Genomic DNA, 23,148 nt, shown 5'->3' on the forward strand with positions numbered 1-23,148 from the left:
TGCACTTTGAACTCATACATGAGCAATTACACTACAAACCCCATTCATAAATTTAAATGACATTTACCAAATTTCCCCTGATGTATTTCCATCAATGCACTAACCATTTGAAGAAGAGCTCCCTCTAGAGGCACTGCATCAGACACTTGAAATTGTAATATTATTAATAGGCAATATGTACTTTGAATATGTATGAGAGTTGCATTAATGAACTCCTTTATCTCCTCAGACACCATTAGAAACGTAAATTAGTACCTCCATGTTAATTATAACATGATAAAACACGTTAAGACATCAGGAGTTCATCATATTTCCATCCTGGTGTTGAAAATGAAGCACTTTGACCCTTCAGGTGTGCCCATCTGCAGGTGGCCATTAATGGTGTGATTAATCCACAGATGTGCTTGTTTGGGGGCCAACAGTAGCAAACTTCACTCCTGCTCCTTTATTAACACTTGTGGTCGTATACTTGTAAATGCAGGATATATTATGCTCCCCTTTCCCCAAAAATGTTTTAACTTTGGGGGTATTGTACAGTAGGATGGCCTCTTCCGTTGTAAACACATGAATGAATGGTAAACACTTCCTGGATGGATACCGTTACCTCTGCGCGAGGACCAATCAAAACTAGCCCGGACCGTCTGCAGCGCTCAGCCAATGGAAGCGTCCACAACGTTGAGCCTAGATGCGCCATTTTACTGCGTCCACAGCCATCCGGCAAGATGGTTCCCCTGCTTTGTCTTCCCTAACCGGAGTTCTTTCTTACTTCGGTGCCATCGTGAATCTGCAAATCGGATTGAATTGGGCCAGCCATACCATAAACGATAGGTGTGTCCGTCGCTCAAGAAATGACGACTGTGCAAAGGAGGTAGGATCACTTATGCGGTCTGTTTGTTTAGAGCGGTTCGGTTTGCATTGATTACTGTGCCGGGCCATAACTGACTGGCGCTAGTTAGCCGACCAGGCTAGCGGACTGGCGGCTAACAGCTATGCAGCCGGTGTTGACAGCATCTCATAACACGCAGCTCCGGTCGCTCGTCTGCGTAGTATAAGGTGTCAGACAAAATAGCAGACGAGCCGAAAGCCACATTTGTAATTATACCACAGAGGCGCTGTAGTGACTTCGTGTTAACTCTGGGCATTATAACTGTCAGTGTATCGTAGCTAAACGTAGCTTGGATGTTGCTAGTAGCCTGTGCCAGCCTGCGGGCTCGCGCTCGGCTCGTGCCATGCAGCGTCACAGGAGGAGAGGCCTCGCGCTTTTTTTCGGTGCATGTCTGTGCATTGGGACATGCATGCACCGCAGACAATGCAAGGTTGCTAGGGAAACGTATGAGGTTCAAAACCCCGGGATTTCTTATTGATGGCGGCAGCCAATGACAGCAGTATCCTACTTTGCATTGCTAGTGGTTACTACGCATGTTTGTCAAACATGGCAAAGAGGCGGCAATGGACCGTGTGTCCTTTATGCCAGTGAGCGTCCCTCTGCACCGGCGTGATGCTTCGTCTGTGCTTCCCGCCGGCGCACATCAACGCATTTTGTAGAGATGTAATCAGCACACGATGATGACGCAAAATGACAATTTTAAACATCGGTGCATGTGTCTCGGGAATGTTAAGTCCCAACTAAATACGCACAAAGAAATGCAAGCAAATAACAGCGTAATCAGTGTGAAAGTACAATAAAACCTGTTTGTCATGCATACAGAGGTGGTTAAGAGTTTTAGTACTCAAAGAAAAACAAACCCCACAAAGGAGAGCTCGCTTATGTGATGCGGTTGTTTGTTGTGTCTGGCACAGAGTGACTTGAATCTGCGCAGGGCACAATGAAATCGGAAGATTATCAAAGCATTCCTCAGCGAAACATTGTGCCCAGTGTGTGAAAGCTCTGCCTCAGTCACAGGTCACCAAAACGACCCTGAGAGTGGAACAAACTACCAACTAAGACCCGTAGAAGCGCGTGATACCCCCAAAATATTCTATATATATATTCTATAGAATATTATATTAATATTATATATATAAGGTCATGGGTCCCAATAAGTCTGTCAAGGCCAGTTTTAAAATTTAGTCATTTAAATAGTAATTTGTTGCATTAATAAACAAAGTGTCAGTTCTATTAAATACAGATTCAAAAAATGTGAATGTCAATTATTTTGTCTTATTTAATAGAAAATGTGGGTATTTATGCATTTAAACTTCTGTGATGACTTTGTAGGTGAAATGAATACGGCGTCTCCTCAATCAAACATCGACCAAATGGCAGACAAAACAGTGGAGGTACGTGTGTGGCACCTCTTTGGAAATTTGTACCTTCAATACACATTTTACAGTTTTGTTGGTCAGATTGCATTCTTGTGTTTTTGATCTGCAAATGAAATATCTTTTGCTTGTCAGCCTGGCAGCTCAACAGAAAATATGAAGCCTTCCTCTTCACGTAACAAGAGGTGAGAAGCGATTGTCTTTGATTCGGCAGTAAATGTTTGCATGCATGTTTTCTCTTAAATCCTCACGCCTGCAGTCTAAGATTGTTAAACATTTTGACCCAACACCTTATAGGAAGTCTACTGCTGCAACTAAGCACACCGGATTGAATGAATCCGACTGCTCAGCGGACAGTGAAAATGAAGGTGCCAGTTCGGACCATGCTTCAGACTGTAACATGGACAGCAGGTCTAAAGGTATGGAGACAAGAGTGGACTTTGATTCAGATAGCGTTACTGTGAATACATTGCCTATTTTTGTGTGATTTGTCCTCAGGGACCTTAGTCATGAGGCCAGCTGGGAATGAAAACAAAGGGGCCATGAAGCTCAGAGTGGATTTCAAACACAAACACACAGGTTAGTTTATGTGATCACCCGCAAACTGAATATGCGTTTGGTGTGGCGATGTTTAAAAGGGAATATGCATCTATTTTAGTTATTGATGACTATTGGTTGATTCTGTTCTTTGCCACAGACGACACCCTGCAGAAAAAAATCAATTGCACAGCCTGTGGACAGCAAGTAAACCAGTTTCAGAGCAACTCGGTGTACGAACATCCTGCGCTCAAAGTGCTCATATGCAAGGTAGGAAGTTCCACATAAAACAAATCATTTACCAAGCTATTATGAAGCAGTGCAGTCCAACACTGGCATATTTTGTCTTTGCATGTCTGTCATGTCAATGTTTCATTTTCTTTCCCCTGTTTTTAGTCCTGCTACAAGTATTACACAAGCGATGATATAAGCAAAGACTCTGATGGAATGGATGAGCAGTGCAGGTATGAAAGCAATTCTAGCCTCTATTTTCATCAACTTAAAAAAAAAAAGTGACCAGAACAAGTGACTTATGTACAAGTTTGATTTTTGCACTAAAACTATGTTGATCATGACCTTTTCAGGTGGTGTGCTGAAGGGGGCAAGCTCATCTGCTGTGACTACTGCAGCAATGCCTTCTGCAAGAAGTGCATCCAGCGCAACCTGGGCCGGAAGGAGTTGTCAGTCATCACCGACGAGAACTCCAAGTGGCACTGCTACATCTGCAGACCAGAGCCCCTCCACGATCTGGTCTCCAAATGTCACCGCATCATCGAAAAGCAACAAGCACAGCAGTCTAAGCAACAGAAAAAGGATAAAATCAAGGAGCAAGATGGCAAGAGACACAAGGAGAAAAGAGTCAAAGAGCACAAATCAGTGGTCAATGGGAAGGAACACGTGGAAGGCTCAGGGACCATGACATTCACCTACAAAAAGTTACAGGTACCCAAAGAACTCGTCAAAAAGGCTAAAAAGCTTGTTGAGACTACAACGGGACTGAACACAACATTCATCCAGTTCATCCAGCAGGCAACAGAGGAGCAGGGAGGTAAAGCTATCAGGTTTCGGCATTTAAAGGCCTTCAAAGCTGTTCTCGCCGATTTGAAAATGGCCCACTGTGCTTTGGAGGAAGCCTTGGAGCCCGAGCTCAGTAACATGGAGATACAGAATGGTAATGAAGCGCTGCATGAAGTACAAAAGAGCCGTGATGTCGCGGCCCCTGTAGCGGACGACCACATGGATGATGAGGCTGACACGACCGAGGAGCCCGAGCAGCAGGAGGATCTGGAAAATGATCCGGTGTCAGATGAGCCCGAAACAAATGAAAGCCAAACGGAGGTTGACACGACCAAAAAAAAAGATAAATCTGAAGAGCGCGATGGCGAACTAATGTCAGGTGAAATGTCTCTAGACCACGACATCATGTCTGTTCCTCCTTCGGTTCCTGAAGAGCTGTTTCAGATGGTGGAGAGCCTCGCAGATTCCTCCATGCTTGCACAGTCTGACGCCCCCACGGCCACAGACACTGAGAAGAAGCCAAATGAAAATTCAGCAGAACCCCGAACTGCCCAGCCCAAGGTTAAGAACCTCATCGTCAAACTCACTCCTATACCAGTTGTAACTACATGTTCGCCAAGGTCCAACAGGGAAAACGACGGGGAGGTTGATGGGCAGGAGGACTGTAAAGATGGCGACGAGGATAATGACGTTACGGTTGAGGGACGTGTTGACTGTAAAGAAGAAGAAGGCAAGGATAATAAAGATGTTACTGCTGGAGGAGCTGATGCTGATGCTGATGCAGCCAAAGCAGACAACCCACCAACCAGCCGTCGTCCTAGCAGAGTGAAGACCACCCCCTTGAGGAAGCAGGCTGAGAAAAAGGGCCAAGTGGACTCCTCTGAATCGGATTCCGAGCAAGATCGTAAAAAAAAGTCAAAGTCCTCCAAAAAGTCCAGAAGCACAAAGAAAGAGGATAGTGAGGAGACCAAACAAACCGTGGACTCTGACTCAGACGAAGTCCCGAACATACTGCTACAGACGGCTGCAGCAGGCAACAGCTCCGACGAGGATCAGGGTAGAAAGAGTGTGAAGAAATGTTTGTTTAAAGTGAACAACACATCCTCTCAGGGTACAGACAAAGCGTCCAAACGCAAAAGAAAGAGTGAGAACTCTGGCTCAGACTTGGAAAATAAAGTCAAAAAGTCCTCCAAGAAGAAGAAAGAAAAAGGCTCCGACTCCTCTGACTCAGACGCAGAGAAGAAGAGCCACAGTAAAGTGAGTCCAGTGAAGAGGAGGTCCAGCCGTGTCAAGAAACAGGATGGAACAAAAGAGGAAGATAAAAGCTCTCCAGACAGGAAGACATCAGATCAGAAACGGTCCTACGAAAAGAAGAGCAAGGGAAAGAAGTCCAAAGCCGCCTCTAAGCTGCAGCTGTCCTCCTCCAGTGAGGATGAGGAGGAGCAGGCGGCTGAAGGTGACTCTGGAGAGGACAGCGACGAGCAAAAGATCAAACCTATTGTGGAGGAGAACGTGCAGGCAGGCGGCGGACGCTTCCATCAATCCTCAGGTGAAAACCATGTTCACCCACCTTCCTGATGGTTGATACTTTACTCAACACATCAGTGAGTTCATGACTTGCAGGCCTCTTCCTTTTATGACATCTTTGGTTTTTGTTGTGCAGGAGATGACATGGACGGTAAAGAAGACTCAGAGATTTGTGACGATGACGACGACCCAGAAAATAGGTACATACATCCTACCTTATATCTTATATGTATATTAGTCATTAGGGGCAATATTGTTAAGTCATTCAACATTGTTTTTGCCTTTCACTGACTGAGACAAAGTTCCGATCCAAGCTATGAAAATGAATCAACTTCTTATTCCTGTTTGTGTTTTTCTTCTCCTGAAGGATTGCAAAGAAAATGCTACTTGCCCAAATAAAGTCCAACTATTCATCTGGAGCAGAGAGCTCCTCTGACAACGACGCTCCCGACACAGACCAGAAGTCCTCCAAGAAAGTGAAAAGGGAAGATGAGGATGGAGAGGAAGAAGGTAGCTTCTGTTTACCAAGTGCCCCATTCTTTCACAAGGGACTGAACTTTGAACTTTCTGAAAAATGAATATGCCTTCCCATGCAGATAATGAAGAGGAAGAGGATTCCGAGGACTCGGGCTCTGATGTGGAAGTGAAGAAGAGGGGGCGACGCCATCATCTGCTCCGACACAAACTCTCGCTGAGTGATGGGGAATCAGGAGACGAGAAAGACGCCAGTAAACGGAAGAAGGACAAGGGCAGCAAGGAAAAGGCAAAAGAGGAGGAAGGTGTGTTGGAACTTTGTTTTGGTTGATGTAGTTTGTAACAGTATGGTTGCAGATATCAGGAACTCTTAAACCCGCAAGAGGCTGTTTCTCTTTCTCTTTCTCATGCTCATGCTCTTTTGTCTTGCAGAGAGCACCGAGGACTCTGCAGACTCCGATTTAGACAAATCCGAGTCCAGTGATGGGTCACAGATGAGCGAGGAGCTCAGTGAGTCAGAGGAAGAGGGCAAGGACAAGGGTCGGAAGACGAGGTGAGGATTCCTGTTCCCCTCTCATGACACCCGGGGTTGATGTCCTACTCTTGCTTAGTTTCATTCTCTTTTGTTTCTAGATCTTCCATTAAGAAAGATGAGGAGAAGCAGAGAAGTTACAAGCAGAAGAAGAAGCGGCGCAGGATTAAAGTTCAGGATTCCTCTTCCAGCAACGAGAAGGTAGGACTGAGACGCCTCACATTCCAGCCCAAATATCCACTTGCTGAGAAATCCGGGTGATGATCCCTGCCAAAATCCCCAAGATCCTCCATGGTGGCGTGAATCATGGTGCGTCCGACCACGGCGCTGAACTTTACCTTCATTTCCACAGAGCGGAGAGGAAGGTGACAAGGATGGCGACACCCCCAAAGGACGCAAAAAGATTCGGAAGATTCTAAAGGACACCAACCTGAGGACGGAAACGAGGGATGCGCTGAAGGAGGAAGAGGAGAGGAGGCAACGCATAGCCGAGAGGGAGGCGCTTAGGGAGAAACTCCGAGAGGTAAACACAAATTGTCTTGCCGTGGAGTTAATGTGAGGCGTGTTCTCTCGCCTGCAAAGCCCTCCAGCTTAAACTGCGTTGGGTGGTCTCCCTCCCAGTACAGTGCGACAGTGTGCGGTGGGTGGTCTGATATTACAGCATGTTAGGTGAAATGCTCAGTATTCATTACTGTGCTAAAATGTCAGGATTTCCCCATGGAGATTTGATAGTGGAGGTGGTAATGACAGAGCTGCATCATTTATATACAAGCACAACACAGCAGCCCCAGGAGCCGGGCAGGTCTCAGATCAAGCTCCGGACTCCGCCTCATAGAATTTAACGCCAAAATCCCCAATTCAAGGTGCGAGAATCGAGCAGTGGAGTGCGTGTGCTAGTGTGCTGCATTTTTAATACCATCAGCAGCTGCATTGGGTGATGTTCCTCATGGTGAATGTGTCAGGAGGGAGAATGAAAGTGTGTGTGTGTGTGTGTGTGTGTGTGTGTGTGTGTGTGTGTGTGTGAACAAAAGCAAAGGAAGGAACGGCTTGGGCAGATGAATGTCATGTTGGTTCTGTAGACTCGTCTGACTTCATCCCACCGTAGGTCAGGTAATTGTGTGATGTGTGTGAGCTGGTCAGGTAGGGGTGTGTAGCACTCAGGCAGGCTCTAATTAATCACGTCAGTCTTCACCAGTAAACAAACATTAATTTGCTTTTAGCCGCACCACTTAAAAGTTGGAAAATCTCTTTCAGGCGTCAAAGTTTAAAGTGACACTGACCTGTGTTGCTCTCTAACGCTTCCTCAGGTGGTCGTGGTGGAGGAGTCGCCTCAGTTGACCTGTCCCGTCACCACCAAGCTGGTGTTGGATGAGGATGAAGAGACCAAAGAGCCGGTGGTGCAGGTGCACACGAACCTCGTCACAAAGCTAAAACCCCACCAGGTCGACGGTACGAGCAGAGCCTTAATAATTCATTCATGCAGATTCTTAGCGCCGGGAACATAATTTAGGACTTAATGACTGAGATTCTCTCCCACCCTCTGTGTTTTGCTGCAGGGGTGCAGTTCATGTGGGACTGCTGCTGTGAGTCGGTGAAGAAGATTCACAAGAATTCCGGCTCCGGGTGTATTCTTGCTCACTGTATGGGTCTGGGAAAAACACTGCAGGTAAGGAGGAGAGCAGCTTGATTACTTAATCTAAATGAAGAACACTGTTAAAGTCTTAAAACTGTCCAATCAAGGTGGAGAACGTTTGTCATTACAATTTGATTTCTGGAGACATTGATCATTTCATGTTATCCTCATCCATCTGATCGGGTTCATCGTTTTGTTTGATTCACTGTTTGCTACAAACGCCTCATATTTCATGCGAGTGTGCTCACAGCCTTGAAAAGTGTTTTTGTTGTAACTAAGGCTGTATTCAGACCTGTGATTTGTTCAGATTCAGGGAATAGTGTTTACCAACCGTCCCTGGATTTGGGTTCACTCTGTAACATTTGTAAAGTTGTAAACAAACGGCGCGCTCTTGCATGCAGTTTTGAGTTCTGAGATGATCCTCTCGTCTGTCTCGGGACCGGACCCGAGTGCCATCGCGGTGTTCACAGATGCACAAACAAACCGAAGTGAGAGGCGGGAAACGCTCCAGGTTTCGGAATTCAGTGCTCCCAAGTGAGCCAGGCCTGAATACAGCCTTCATTTCTCAGATTTATGCTGTTTGACTGTATCCTGTAGTTCTGTTTCTTCCCTCTAGGTGGTGACGTTCCTTCACACATTGTTGCTCTGTGATAAGCTGGACTTCTCCACTGCACTGGTGGTTTGTCCCCTGAACACTGTCCTCAACTGGGTCACCGAGTTTGAGAAGTGGCAGGCAGGAATGCTGGCTGAAGAGTCTTTAGAGGTAACGAGACTTCTAACCTTTCCTACACGAAACGGACGTGGTGACGATCTTTGAGTCGTGACTTTGCTTTTGAGAGGTGTTTACCTGGTGGTGGTGTTGTTGTTGTTCAGGTGACTGAGCTGGTCACAGTCAAGAGGCCGCAGGAGCGAGCCTATGCCCTCCAGCGCTGGCAGGAGTACGGGGGGATCATGATCATCGGCTACGAAATGTACCGGAACTTGACTCAGGGCAGGAACATCAAGAGCAAGAAGCTCAAAGAGACGTTTCAGAAGACTCTTGTAGATCCAGGTAGGTTTCTGCCCCGTCTACATTCAGACTTCATTCAACAATGTGAAACTACAAAAAATGACATCACAGACTCAGATCATACCTACAGTGTTAATGAGCCATGATCTTTGTCTGGACTCCATTTTTCAGTCCCTCCCTGTAAATGTAAAGGGTTTGTTTTGCTTCTTGCCTCGCAGGCCCAGATATGGTGATCTGCGATGAAGGTCATATCCTGAAGAACGAGGCGTCTGCTGTGTCCAAAGCGATGAACTCTATCCGGACGAGGAGGAGGGTTGTGCTGACTGGAACGCCGCTGCAAAACAACCTCATCGAATGTGAGCCTGCTCGGTCCAATAATCTGATAATATGTCACCAAAGAAAAATACAGCAAGGCGGTACATTTAGAGACCAAACTCACTACTTCTTCTCTTTATCCCCTAACATTCAGACCACTGCATGGTAAACTTCATCAAGGAGAACCTGCTCGGGTCGGTGAAGGAGTTCAGGAACCGCTTCATTAACCCCATCCAGAACGGCCAGTGCGCCGACTCGACATTACACGACGTGCGGATCATGAAGAAGAGGGCTCACATCCTCTACGAGATGCTGGCTGGCTGTGTTCAGGTACTTTACCAGGCCCACTAAGCACCAGCACTGGCAGTCTATGCAGAGAGATGAGACAAATCACAGTTCCGTAAAGACTGATTTTGTTTTGTTTTCTCCCCGCAGAGGAAAGATTACACAGCGCTCACCAAGTTCTTGCCTCCCAAGCACGAGTATGTGTTGTCCGTGAGGGTGACGCCCATCCAGTGTAAACTTTACAGATACTACCTAGAGCACTTCACAGGTGAGAACCCAGCAGCGAGGAAACGGCTCCGCTGCAGTGTTTGTTTACTCCTCTTAGTGCCGTGGAGTTTGTTTCCTCTTGTTCTAATCACTTCATCTGGATGTAAGGAGCAATATGGCCTCTAGGGGCTGGCAGCTAGCGGGGCCATTACGTTCTTATTAGGATTGATTGCCCACACAAGGATTTAGCTTAGTCCTCGACTGAAATAAGATTCACCGGCGAAATCTACTGAGTAACAGCTGTAGCTTAAGACCTGGATAAAGCCTGGTCCAGGAGTCTGATTTCCTCTTTAAAAAGGCTCTCTCCACTGGACGGCTCGGCTCGGACGCCCTCTCTGCTCTCTCACTCTTCTCTGTGCCGTGTTGTCACTTAGTGGGCTTTTCCCCTGCAGAATGTGGCCCACTACGTATGTGTGTGTGTGTGTCTGTGTGTCTGTGTGTGTGAGAGTGGCAGCTGGCAGAGTGCCGCAGGCAGGGTTTAAGCCCAGTTTCCCACGTTTTCTTAATGAAGAGCTCTGGGAGAGAGGGAAGAGGTGGGTGGGGGTGGGGTTAGAGGGGGAGAAGGGGGAATGTGGGCGCATAAAGCAAAGCAAGTCGGAGCGAGGTGGGGCCAGAGGTTTTACACCAAAAGTGAAAACAAAGAACAGGAGTGTGGGTATGGAAGCGTGGGGGGGTTTGGTGTTGGTATGTGCTGGGGCTCATTAGGCTGGGTTGCCCATAGGGCGCACTGCATGTTGTGACTGTGGCTCTGGACCTCCACTGTGGTGTCTTTGGGCTGAAGACCACCGCTCCGTCTACATGGGGGGAACGTCACCCCAAGGGCTTCTTCCATTACCGCTGCCATAAACCCAACGTAACATCTGACCTCCCCGGGTCAGTGCAGGCCAAACTGCAACTCATAGTAGAATCCTATTCACTCACAGTACACACACACACACACACACACCTCTGTTTGCAGCCCCTCACACCCATCACCCTTGTGTGCAGGTATTGGCAACGCCTTGGAGGGGGGCCGCGGCCGCACAGGGACCAGACTATTCCAGGATTTCCAGATGCTCAGCAGAATCTGGACCCATCCGTGGTGCCTTCAGCTGGACTACATCAACAAAGAAAACAAGGTGGGGTTGACAAGATGGAACCACACCGAACCAGACCTCAAAAACTCGGCGAATACTTCGCTGCAAATTGAGCACATGCAGCAGGGAAACAATAGGACTGTACGGCTGCCAGGTCATGTGTCGGGGGAGAACAACACACTTTGTGGCCCTGCAGTGTTTCCCCTACACACACACACGAATCAATTCCGTGCTTGGATAACCTATATCTCCACACATTCTCGTCCGCAAAGCTCAATTGCGCTCTCTTTTGCAGGGTTACTTTGATGACGACAGCATGGAGGAATTCATCGCCTCCGAAACGGAAGAAGAATCCTCAATGACTATGAGCTCCGAGGAGGAGACACCAAAAAAGTATGCAAACTAACACTCACTTTCATTTTCCCTCTGTGCCGACGGGACTCCGCCAAATGACCTTGCGTCTCCTCCACCTCCATTCTTCCCTCTTACAGAAAAAAGAAAGGGAAGGGGAAAAGGAAGGCGTATGCGTCGGATAGCGATGAGGTGGAGGTGATCAAGGAGTGGAACACCATCTCACGGGGGCCAAACGGAGAGGGGCGCAATAGACCGGAGGTTGTAGAAGATTGTAAGTTTGATTTTTGTTGATGTACGTAGGATCCTCGTGTGTGTGTGTGTGTGTGTGTGTGTGTAGGTGTGTGATAGTAGCTGCCACTGTGTTGCGCAGTGATTGCGTGTTCTCATGAGACATCCCAGATTGAAGCCCTAACATAAGACTCTCTTGGTGTCAGCATTGCCTCGGCATACCGGAGGGTCGGGCGGTCCGGCTCCAGACTGGTACAAGGAGTTTGTCACCGAGGCCGACTCTGAGATCCTGCAACATTCTGGAAAGATGACGCTCCTCTTTGAAATCCTGCGCATGGCAGAGGAAGTAGATGATAAAGTGTAAGCGTCTTCACTCTGTAGGGTTGTAGGTTGTTGTTGTTGTTGGTGTCTATGTGTCTGCTCAGTTTGTGTACATCAGAGTGACATTTAACTGCGGTAAGTTGACACGTGTATCTTCTTGTTGCTTCCTCAGGCTGGTGTTCAGTCAGTCTCTTATCTCTCTTGACCTGATTGAAGATTTCCTTGAGCTGGCTTGCAGAGCGGAGGATGAGGAGAAGCTGTCTCCATACAAAGGTGTGTTTGAAGTGGACTGTGGACTGTCAGACCACAAGCCGCTGAATCTGTGAAGCTTATTTGCGGAGCGACTCTACATTTGGTTATGTCAATCCTTCCCTAATCCATATTCTGATTCTAAAGTGTACTTCTGGTGTCACTAAGAAGTGTTCAGTATTATAAGCCAGCTGCAGATTGTTTGAGCTCAGTCTAGCGGTTAGACTTAGTAAACTGTGTGAGCTAAATATGCTAATATTAACATTAAGAGAAGGCTGGAGTACTTTCATATGGAGATGCAGGTTTCACACTTGCAAGACAGCCCACATACAAGAAGTATTCTTGTACATACTGCTGCACTTATTACCCCCCCCCCCCCACACACACACACACACACACGCACACACTGCCGCTGGTGTAAGGTCATGTTCCTAATTAAACTCCAGCAGCTGTTTTTACTTTCATTTTGAAAATGATTAGACCTTGACTTTTTATTCCACAAAAAAATGTTTGCTCAAGGGTTTGTAATTTGTAATGAAAAGATCACAGTGCTGTAATTGGAAACATACCGAGATGTTGGTTATGAAGGCTGGCATGGGGGGTTGGCCATCTTGAATCCTGAACACGGCTGGTCTCCACACATCCATCAGTCTGTTAATAATCAACCCTTTCACATGAAGTCTGACAGGGAAAAGGCCGAGCAGTGGATGGTGACAAGTTTAGCATTGAAAGGTTTTGCGAGGGGATGGTAACGCTCAAGTTCTAGCAGATGTTCTGACCCCTGGTGTCTCTGTGAAAGGTGAAGGCAAGTGGTTCAGGAACATCGACTACTACCGCCTGGACGGCTCCACCAACGCAACCGCCAGGAAGAAGTGGGCAGAGGAGTTTAATGACACCACTAACGTCAGGTAATGACTCGCTGCTCCTTCAGCATCAGACGTACAGTAACTGTGGAAAAATGGACCCGATTTGCAGTGAAACGTCAGAAAGGTTCAAATTAAAGCCGTCCCGCTGAGCGTCTGTCACCACCCTCTTAGCCAGACACTAGATGATCCTTAACGAGTCCCTTTTTCCCACCGTGCGTTCCAAGGGGCCGCCTGTTCCTCATCTCAACGCGTGCCGGCTCGCTCGGCATCAACCTGGTCGCAGCCAACAGGGTGATCATCTTCGACGCCTCCTGGAATCCCTCCTACGACGTCCAGAGTATCTTCAGGGTCTACCGCTTTGGCCAGCTCAAGACTGTCTACGTCTACAGGTTCTTGGCCCAGGTGAGATCCTCCGTCCTCCTTGTTGAGGCGTCTCTACATGTCCTCTGTGATGCAGTAGGCTTAGTTTCCGCTGCCAGGTCTGTAATCTCTTTGTCAATCCCACTTCCAGGGCACGATGGAGGATAAGATTTATGAGCGGCAGGTCACCAAGCAGTCTTTGTCATTCCGGGTGGTGGACCAGCAGCAGATCGAGAGGCACTTTACCATGAACGAGCTGGCCGAACTCTACACGTTCGAGCCGGACACGCTGGACGATCCGTCGGAGAAGAAGAGCAAAAGAGCCACGCCCATGCTCCCCAAGGTAACACACAACCTACAGATGCAAGAGTTCATGCTCAACATGTGAAAGCACGTGTGGTTTCTCTTTCAGTCAGGTTGTATCCAGCTCTGGCTCTTTCCATCTCCTTGTTAGTCTTCTACTCATATCTGCAGGTGCTGTGTCACCACTTGGGGCCCCCCTCCCTCCCCTCCCCCCTTTAGACCCCCTGGGGTTTAACACACACAGCACAGTCCTTACATGGGCCATCCAACCCCGCACAGCTGCACAGATTTGTCTGTTTACTGCTATTTATTAAATAGTCTTCTCATTGCAACACTGCCGTGGATCAGAGCCGCTGCCCCTCCATAAAGCTGCGCCGCTTTCCTTTCCCTCATTTATCCTTCCTCCTCCTCCTCTCTTGATCTCTAAATGACTTCGCCCTCGTTCCCCCCTTCCCAGTCGCAGGGTTCCTTTCCGATAAGTGGTTTTACCTCTTTGTTTTGGTTTGACCTGAGTTCCTCTGCAGATATCTGTAAACAGAATGGATAAGAGCGACTCTGTATATGCAGCTTGCTCGCCGAGGCCTCACTGTGCTCCTTGATGGAAACCCTCAGTTTACGGCGTCGAAAGATCTTTATCACTATTCCCATTATGGTTATTAATGGTAGGAGAGCAGCACGGATCCTCTCCGCCCGCCCCGCCGCTGATATCACCGCTCTTTCCCCCCCTCGGCAGGAGAAGCCTCCTCGCTGCGCAACACGCCACAGTCGGGGATCAGACGCGGAAAGATGTGTTCATTTGAGCCGCAGCTTATGAATGTGTACAATCTTTAATGAGCCCGGTGACGTTTATGTGACGGTGTTAAAAGACAGACGGAGCCCGGCAGACTCTTAAACAGGCTGACCTGTTTGGGCCGCGGGGTTAACTATGATGTGGCAGCACGACTTCAGTATTGTGGAAGGAATTTGCCATCTGGAATGATGTGAAGATGAGTCAGACACCCTCGGTCGCTTTCAGCCAGCCAGCTCTCTGCGCAGAGGGAGAAGAGGATCGCAGCCACAGCACAGGGAGTTTCTCCTTCTTCCTCCTTCCCTTCACCTCCTGGTATTCTCAGCCAGAGATCACAGGAGCGGTGGCTCACATTAGAGCTCTGCAGCGGGACAGACTTTTAAACACTTTGTCATATTTCGTCCCGCTCCCACCTGAGCTGTGTTCCACTTCCTCCCACGCAATTCTGCCTGATAATGATAATAAAATGCAAAATCAAGCATTTGGTAAAGTAATGTTCATTAATTCTCCTGTAGAAGTCTTTCCTGTGCGACGCAATCAGTAAACAAAAGAATTAATCAATCAGTGAGGCTCAGGTAATTTCTCTTCTGTGCTTGTCTCTCCGGTCTCTCTTAATGGAGACGGCAGCGGCGGCCGGTTCACTGGAGGTGAACGAGCAGGTAGAAGCCATTAAATGAAAATCCGGTCGTGCTCTTGCGAACGTGGAGGATCGTTTGATTCGGTGAACTTCGTCTCGGCGTGCGGAGCTCAGCAGGGGGTCCGAGTCTCCGCGGGCTGGACGTCCTTCCTCCTTCCTCCTCTGCTTGGCCGTGCTTCATGTCCCATACCTGCCTCTGTCCCCTCTCATCCCCCTCACCCCTCTCATCACCCCACCTCACACCTCCTCCCTGCCTCTCCCCCCCTCCTTCACTCTTTACTCACTCTTTTCTACATCCACCATTAACCCCCTCCCTCCTCCCCGAAATCCCCAGGACCATCTGTTACCCCGACTCACCGCTCTGCCTCCCAATGTTCAAAGCCAGCTCGGTAAAGTTGTTTTCCTTTTTTCCTCCCTCTGGTCTCCCCCCGGCTGATGAAGGGTCATTATTTAAACCCCTCTCTTAAAGATGTCCCTCCGCTCCTCAGAGAAACTAATTGGAGACAAAGGAAGCAGGCGCACTTCCCCCTAATGACAAAGAAGCACTCTTAAGCCCAGACATGAGATTTTAACCCAGCGCCCCCCATCTCCTCCCCTCCCCCCTCACCTATTTCCTGTTTATCACATCCATCTCTACCGTGCACAATGAGCAAGCCTGCATGTGCCTTACCAGACAGTGGTCAAACTTTCTACAGTTCTACAGACGCGCCGTTCGTCCCGTCGCTCGCCTGCGGATGATGGCCGCCTTGTCTCTCAGCAGGCGGCGGCCTCAGCGGTCATTAGGCATCCTCAGGTATACGGGGAGCCTGTGGGGAGGCTGCATGAGAGCCCACAGCACAGACACGGGGCAGGCTGAAGCAATAAGCAGCAGCAGGCCTGTTTCATTAGAGCTAGGAAATCACCTGGACCTTAAAGGGAAAAAATTCCACCTTTGAGTTTCCCTGCAGCCGCACGCACGCGTCGCTCACCCAGCTGGGATGTTCGCTGCATTCCGCCTGTGTGATTTCTGTGATGAAGTGCTGTGAATTACTCTTTTTTTTTGGGCGCACCGTTTCCTCCCCTCCTTCATCTCGCACGGTCTACTTCTGCTTAAGCGACTCCTCACACTACCCAGAATGCTCTCTGCCAGCGCTGTCAGGAAGCGTGCCCGGACTTGTTTGCGGAGAGAGAGACGGGCAGAGAGTGAGCGAGAGCGGCGTTCATTCTCTGCATTCTGCTGTGCTGAGGCGATGTTCTGTCTCAGCTGCAGTGTGTTACTCTGTGTGTGTGTGTGTGTGTGTGTGATTGCTGTCGTGGCCTTATTGACCCCCGCCCCCGCCAGCTGAGCCGATCAGCTGCAGCACATACTTGATAAAGGCCGTTTAGAATCAAGACTCAGCTGTTGATGAGACTTCAGCTCGTCCTCTCACACTGACTGACTCTTCATCGTTACACTCCAAAGCCTCCACATTTTCTTCTTAGAATGAGGGGAAGTTTATTTGAGGGGTGTAATTTACCTCTTCCTCCAAGCATCTGCCCTCCCTCCCTCTCTCTCCCTCTCTCCTTCTCTCCCTCCCTCCCTCCCTCCCTCTCTCTCTCTCTCTGAGTTTTTACCATGCTGCTTCTTAAGGATGACAATAGAGCAGATCAGGTTACCTACCATCATTAGTGCTGGCTCGGTACACACACACACACACACACACACACACAGAGCGGACCGGAATGGGAGATGGACCGGACCACCCCAGAGCCATTGCTGGTGGGGATTACTTAGGCATCCCACAATGCACCAGGTTCCAGAGAGGGGGGGAAGCGTCTGTGCTGTCATTTGACCCGCAACTCCACTGACCCGTTACTTGACCGACTGTCAATAGTGCTCCTCTCTCCCCGAGTTTCGGCTCGACCAGAAATTACACACACACTTTGGACAGATTGCGGTGTTTTGACTCAGTGTGCAGCTCAGACGACCTCACTCACAACAGAGCCCAGCGGCTCGGGTGGCCTCCTTCTGTCCTGATTGGTTTCTTCATTGACACCTGTTTCCGTTTGGTTCAGTTGGTGAACTCCAGTTTCTGCCCTGCTGTGTGTTTGCTCCTTTTCCCTCCTCTTCCTCCTCTCCCTCCTCCTCCTCCTGTATAACGCCAATGACATCCGTGATTAATCTCGTCTGCAATACGACACTGATTGTCGCTGCCGCCGCTCCTCCGCTGGCTGAGCCGGGCGGGGCAGCCCTGCAGGAGAGCCGTCCGGGTGGAGGTTAATGATGCTGCAGTCGCATGACGTCGTCCCCCAGATTGCAAACGCTCCGGGTTAATGTAAAGCTAAAGGCGAGACAGAGAAAAGCAAACGTGCTGCGGAGGGAGTAATCTAAACCATGTCTGTGTGACCTGAGCCTGGCCACACACACACACACACACACACACACACACACACACACACACACACACACACACACACACACACACACACACACACACACACACACACACACACACACACACACAGTTTTGCTCAGGTATTGTTTTCAATAACAATGTGGTCATGGAAACGAGTCACTTTATTTAACATGTCTTCTTTCCTTCTGGCTTAATTGTGAGAATCGTCTTAGGTGCTGACTCTAGGGTCCAGACTGGTACCATAGCAACGGTATTCTAGTCTAGATATGGCAAAGATCCAAACCCACCGTGTGTGTGTGTGTGTGTTACCCGCCTGCAGGATCCCGTCCTGGCTGAGATGCTGCAGAACAACAAGGACCAGATCATGTGTTACCACGAGCACGACTCCCTGCTGGACCACAAGGAGGAGGAAGCCCTGAGCGAGGAGGACCGCAAGGCCGCCTGGGCCGAGTACGAGGCGGAGAAGAAGGTGAGCCAGACCAAACACACACACACACACACACACACACGCTTAGAGAGAATCCAAGAGCCAAATCCTTTCCCACGTCGCATCTTGTGTGTGTGTTTATGTGTGTGTGTGTGTGTGTGTGTGTGTGTGTGTGTGTGTGTGTGTGTGTTTTTGGAGACCTGAACAGAGATTCTTCCGGTGTTCTCTCAGGTTTTAGTCTCGCCACATGCGCTTGGGTTCGGCCCGTGTTCTGTCCGTTCTGCTTTCCCTCCCTCCCCCCTCGGCCCCTCCCCCTGCCCACATCTTTCTTGCAGGACAAATCAATTTGCAAAGTTTATTTAGAGAGGTGTGTGTGTGTGTGTGTGTGTGTATGTATGTGTGTGTGTATTGTAAGGGAACAGCAGCAGGTCTCTCCGCCCCGGTGTAATCCTAGAATCTAATCCAACCTAATGATTATTTTTCCAACCAGCCTCCTCCTCCTCCTCCTCCTCTTCCTCCTCCTCTGCCCTCTCTTATGCCGTATTTTCCTCCTTTTCGGGAGAGCAGAAGTTTTTCCGAGCGTTAGGAAAAACGGCGGTGCGGAGATCCGGTGCGAGGATTCCGGCTGCGTTTGCATCGCTGCTGTCTGCTCACACAGAGAACAACCAGCAGACCCAAGAATCAGAATTACACTGAAAACTAGAACTAAACTCTGTCCCTGTTACTGACAGGGTTGGATTGGGGATGAAGCTCTGCGCGTGTGTGTGTGTGTGTGTGTGTGTGTGTGTGTGTGTGTGTGTGTGTGTGTGTGTGTGTGTGTGTGTGTGTGTGTGTGTGTGTGTGTGTGTGTGTGTGTGTGTGTGTGTGTGTGTGTGTGTGTGTGTGTGTGTGTGTGTGTGTGTGTGTGTGTGTGTGTGTGTGTGTGTGTGTTGCATTTTTGCAACTCAGGAAACAGGAAAATGTGTGAGAAAGTGATCAGGTGCCCGAGTGAAACCGGACCTGCGAGCACTCGTCTCCCAGGGACGACTTCAGCTCTGTGCTAAGCTCCTCATCTGGGACGATACGGAACAGTCTGCATCCCTCTGTGTCGCTCTGTGTCGCTCTGTCTGGAAAATGTCTAAAGCCTGCCGAGTGTCTGAGGCTGCAGCTGAAGTGTAGAGACTTGTTTTACAAAAGTGAAGTGTGTGTGTGTAGTTTGTGGTTGTTTTGAGATTTTGTACTGTTTAGGCTTGCACACCTGTCTCTGTCCAGGTCCAAAGACCCCCCACAACACATGCTAACAGACACACACACACACACATGCACGCTCACACACACACGCTCACACACACACACACACACACACACACACACACACACACACACACACACATGCACGCTCACACACACACACACACACCGGATGGCCAGATTACAGGGCACAAGCAAACCATCTGCAGCAGAGGTTCAATTACACACAAACATTGGCATCCTGCTGCAGTCGTGTCCCTTTTCTGGGACACGACTGTTTACCTCCGGTCACCACTCGCGCACACACACACAAACACACAGACATACACAAGTGTTTTATATAAAAGACCGAGGCCAACACGAGGGCGGCCGCTGCTCTCCCAGAGTTCACCGACCCGTTTTAAAGTTTAGTTTGGTCCGGAGCGATGCAATGGTTTTGTTTCCAGGGAGCAAAGTCCCGACTCCGTCACTGTGGACGAGACGCCAGCTCCCGTCTCTCGTCTCTTCTCGTCCACAGTGCCGGCGTCCCGTCTCTCCCCTCGTACCCTCGGTGACTCTTAACACCTCTCTAATTGATGTGTACTAATCCCGTTGGATGCCGGGGGGCCTCTGCCTGCCTCCTCTTCCTCTCCCTCTGTCTCTGTCTTTCATCTCTCAGGGTCTGTCCATGCGCAACAACTACCAGGCGTCCTACGCCAACATGGACATGGGCGGCTCCAACTACTTCCCCTTCAACATTGCAGCTTTGGCCTCCATGACCAACCAGCAGCTGGAGGTAAGTAATGAGCTCTGCATGCCCTCTCCTGCCGCACCCCTCCTCCTCCTCCTCCTCCTCCTCCCCCCACGGCACGGAGCCCCACATTCCACAGACCCCACTGCTAATTGTGACAGCAGTCTGCTAGCCGGCGATTCCGGCACTGCGCCACTCCTCTACCCAGCAGTTTGTCCTCCCATGTCTGGGACAGCGGCTATTTATACACACAGTGGTTCATCTGATGGGGGGATAGAGGAGAAGGTTAAAGGAGGAATGTGTCTTTAGATGAGGGGGACAGAACAGTTGCATCTCTGCATGCTGCTGTGTGTTTAGAGCCAACCTGGCACATTAGGTTTTGATTTTGTAAACACAGTAACTTGTAAACTCCTTTCCTTCTCTCTCTCTCTCTCTCTCTCTCTCTCTCTCTCTCTCTCTCTCTCTCTCTCTCTCTCTCTCTCTCGTGCCTGCAGGAGCTCATAAACCAGGGTCGGAAGAAGGTTCTGGAAGCATCCAATGCATTGAAGAGTTTACCACGTGAATCACTGGAAGACAACATTGGCAGATTGGTGAGTATGACAGAAGATGAAGAGCGACCCAGAGCTCCGTCACATCACCGCCGCTCTGTCCTGGAGGAGGGACGGGACAGACGCAGGTGGAGGTGACGTGTCCTCGACAGTTAACCAGAGCCTGAGTGTGACCTCTGCCCTCTCCTCTCTCCTCAGTGGAAGGAGAACCCATCACTCACAGAGAACCAGGTCCAGTCCATGGCTCTGGCACGACAGGCCAACGTGGAGATGGAGCTCAAACACAGGGAAGCAGTTTACAGGGACGTCCTCACCAAGCAGCAGACGGTAAGTGTGTGTGTGTGTGTGTGTGTGTGTGTGTGTGTGTGTGTGTGTGTGTGTGTGTGTGTGTGTGTGTGTGTGTGTGTGTGTGTGTGTGTGTGTGTGTGTGTGTGTGTGTGTGTGTGTGTGTGTGTGTGTGTGTGTGTGTGTGTGTGTGTGTGTGTGTGTGTGTGTGTGTGTGAGAAAGGTGGAGGCCAACCCTCCACACTAAATCTGCTCTCTCTCTTACTCACTCGTCCTCTCCGTCTCCTGTGTGTGTGTGTACAGCTGATGATGTACGTCCAGAAGCTCATCACCAACAGGAAGGTCCACGAGCAGCAGCTGGCTCTGGCCAACCAGGCCAGCTACCTGAACCAGCTGGCCCTCCACACCAACGGCATGATGGGAGGCTCCGGCCTCAGCCAGATGGACCTGCTGGGTCTCTACCAGCAGCTCCACGGCTTGGGCCCCCATCAGGCCATGAGCAAGAACCCCGGGCCGTCCAAGGGCCTGTAGGACTGAAGGACCCTCGGACGCCGTCACACACTCACTCAGCTAGCAGGCTCACAGGGGCCCAGACCAAATCACGGCCCCCTCCCCCCCCCTTCCCAGTTAAGTCATTAATACCCGAAGACACCGTGGAGCCGGACTGCTTTCAAGCTGGACCTGCTGGGAGCGACCCAGTTCAGCTGAACCAGGGAGCTGAAAGAGGCTCAGCAGGCGGAGTGGTGGTGGGTTTGAGACCCCGGGGGCTTCTCTCCACCGGAGTCCCACATGGGATCGACTCTCAGTCCTTTATTGTCTAGTTTGTAGTCACTGAGAGGCGGTGGAATATAATGTATAAATTACTGTGTGAATGAGTCTATTAGCAGTTTCAGCAGAAAAAATGTATATACTGCCTTAATGTTATTCAAGTTCTATATCTTCATTTTTCCTGTATTTAAGAAAGCGTTTACCCCTGATGCTCTGAGGCGTCGTCTTGTCTCCCCCTTAGAGAGAGGGGAGGTTCTTTATTATTTAAACACGGTTGTTTTTATACATTGACATGCCTGAGTAAACCTGAGTGGGACCAGTGTTGTTGTTGGTTACAGGAGTTGATCATGTAAAGAAATACAGGTTTAACCCCCGCGAGGTTCCTCCACCAATCAGCTGTTGGTGCTTTTGAAGTTCTGCTCTTTTTGGGGAGGAAGATAACCCCCCCCCCCCCCCCCGTGTTACACACACACTCAAAAACTAAAATCCTTTGGCCTTATCTCCATTTTAGAAAAAAAAGCGATCTGTAAATCTGAAAAATTTGAGATTTGTTGAGAATCTTTTCTATAATGCTTTTAAGCGTTTAGTTGTCGCTGAATATGTTAATGGAATGCTTGTGTTGTTCAAAACTGCCTGCCAGTTCCTACGGACGTTTTTTGTAACATCATTCTCGTTGTCACGTGTTGTCTAGCATAGCACTGTGCGTCTTTGTCATTGTTTATGTTCCACTTGTGTTGTACCAAGAGTCTGGGTCTCGCAAAGCACCGGCCGGGCCGAGCCGAGCCGAGCCACCAGAGGCCTCGGTCCCCGCCTGTGCTCCTTTGGCGGGGGACTGAGCCTGACTGGATCCTGACCGGCTGAGTTGCAAGCCGCTGCTTTGTGAGATGAACCCGCTGGATATTATTTGTAGTCTCACCAGGCAGGTCCCAGACTACTGGATTCTATTTTGGCACATTCTTGCTTCCAGCTATGTAAACTGGTGTAGCTGTTGATGATGATGATGATGATGGGGGACATGTATATCTATAGCTGTATATATGTTCCTCATCAGGAGACTCCTGTGTTTGCACATAGGTGTATTTCCTCAATGTAGACAAACTTTTTTGCCCTCCTAAGATTGTTCATGTTAGCAAATACACCGACTTGATTTGCCATTAATCTGATCTGCTACTATCTTGATAAGTATTTAATATAACATTTAATAAAGTGACCAAAAGAATGACCACTTCATGTTTTGTGAGTCATGTATTGTTTATTAATAAGGACTCTTATCTGGGCTCTGTAGGAGTGGAAGTGCTGATCAAAGGAATCTATTCTGATGAGTTGGCGCCTCTGTAACGCTCTCTCCAGTCGTCACCTGCAGGCTGTGAAGGCTCCTGCGTCTGTAAAGGGTAGATGCTGGGTTTGTGTTAATGGAGTAGTTGTAGTTCAGAGGCGGAGATGTCCTCGTCCAGCTTCACACCCCTGCAGCACTAAGTGCCTTTTGTCCCTCTCCTTTCTCCCTCAATCTTTCATCTATTTTTCCCTCTGCCGGTATTGTTTTCATTTCTCAGTCTGCCAGGGTTTTCCCCTGCATGTCTTTGACTTTTCCATCCCCCCCCTCTCTCCCCCCCCAGGGGAGCTCGCTCTCACAGCTTACAGATATCTGCCAGTGGAGAAACATTACAACTATTGCAGATGTTGAAATGTTGATCCCCATCGCCTCTCAGCCCCCAGATTACCGCCGCTCCAGGTTTGCTGCCACAT

The 23,148-nt window shown here is 49.2% G+C and overlaps 1 protein-coding gene across 1 annotated transcript; it reads left to right on the forward strand.

The window, feature by feature from the left end:
* The first annotated feature begins 686 nt into the window (after positions 1-686).
* atrx (ATRX chromatin remodeler) lies at positions 687-22,632 on the forward strand. Its single transcript, XM_076164772.1, has 34 exons — positions 687-868; positions 2,219-2,280; positions 2,398-2,447; positions 2,560-2,681; positions 2,761-2,841; positions 2,960-3,069; positions 3,196-3,263; positions 3,384-5,365; positions 5,480-5,543; positions 5,711-5,853; positions 5,940-6,122; positions 6,250-6,370; positions 6,451-6,550; positions 6,702-6,872; positions 7,657-7,798; positions 7,906-8,015; positions 8,599-8,745; positions 8,856-9,033; positions 9,210-9,347; positions 9,461-9,636; positions 9,742-9,859; positions 10,846-10,976; positions 11,230-11,327; positions 11,426-11,559; positions 11,723-11,876; positions 12,010-12,110; positions 12,886-12,994; positions 13,177-13,354; positions 13,464-13,655; positions 17,734-17,883; positions 19,730-19,846; positions 20,296-20,391; positions 20,548-20,676; positions 20,938-22,632. Exons 2-34 carry the CDS (start codon positions 2,224-2,226, stop codon positions 21,163-21,165), a joined length of 6,078 nt encoding a protein of 2,025 aa, XP_076020887.1. The 5' UTR covers positions 687-868; positions 2,219-2,223; the 3' UTR covers positions 21,166-22,632.
* The last annotated feature ends 516 nt before the right edge of the window (positions 22,633-23,148 follow it).

Source organism: Genypterus blacodes, unplaced genomic scaffold, assembly GCF_046128005.1.
Source record: "Genypterus blacodes isolate CSIRO-AG114 ecotype Tasmania unplaced genomic scaffold, CSIRO-AGI_Gbla_v1 ptg000139l_1, whole genome shotgun sequence".
NCBI classification, from domain to species: domain Eukaryota; kingdom Metazoa; phylum Chordata; class Actinopteri; order Ophidiiformes; family Ophidiidae; genus Genypterus; species Genypterus blacodes.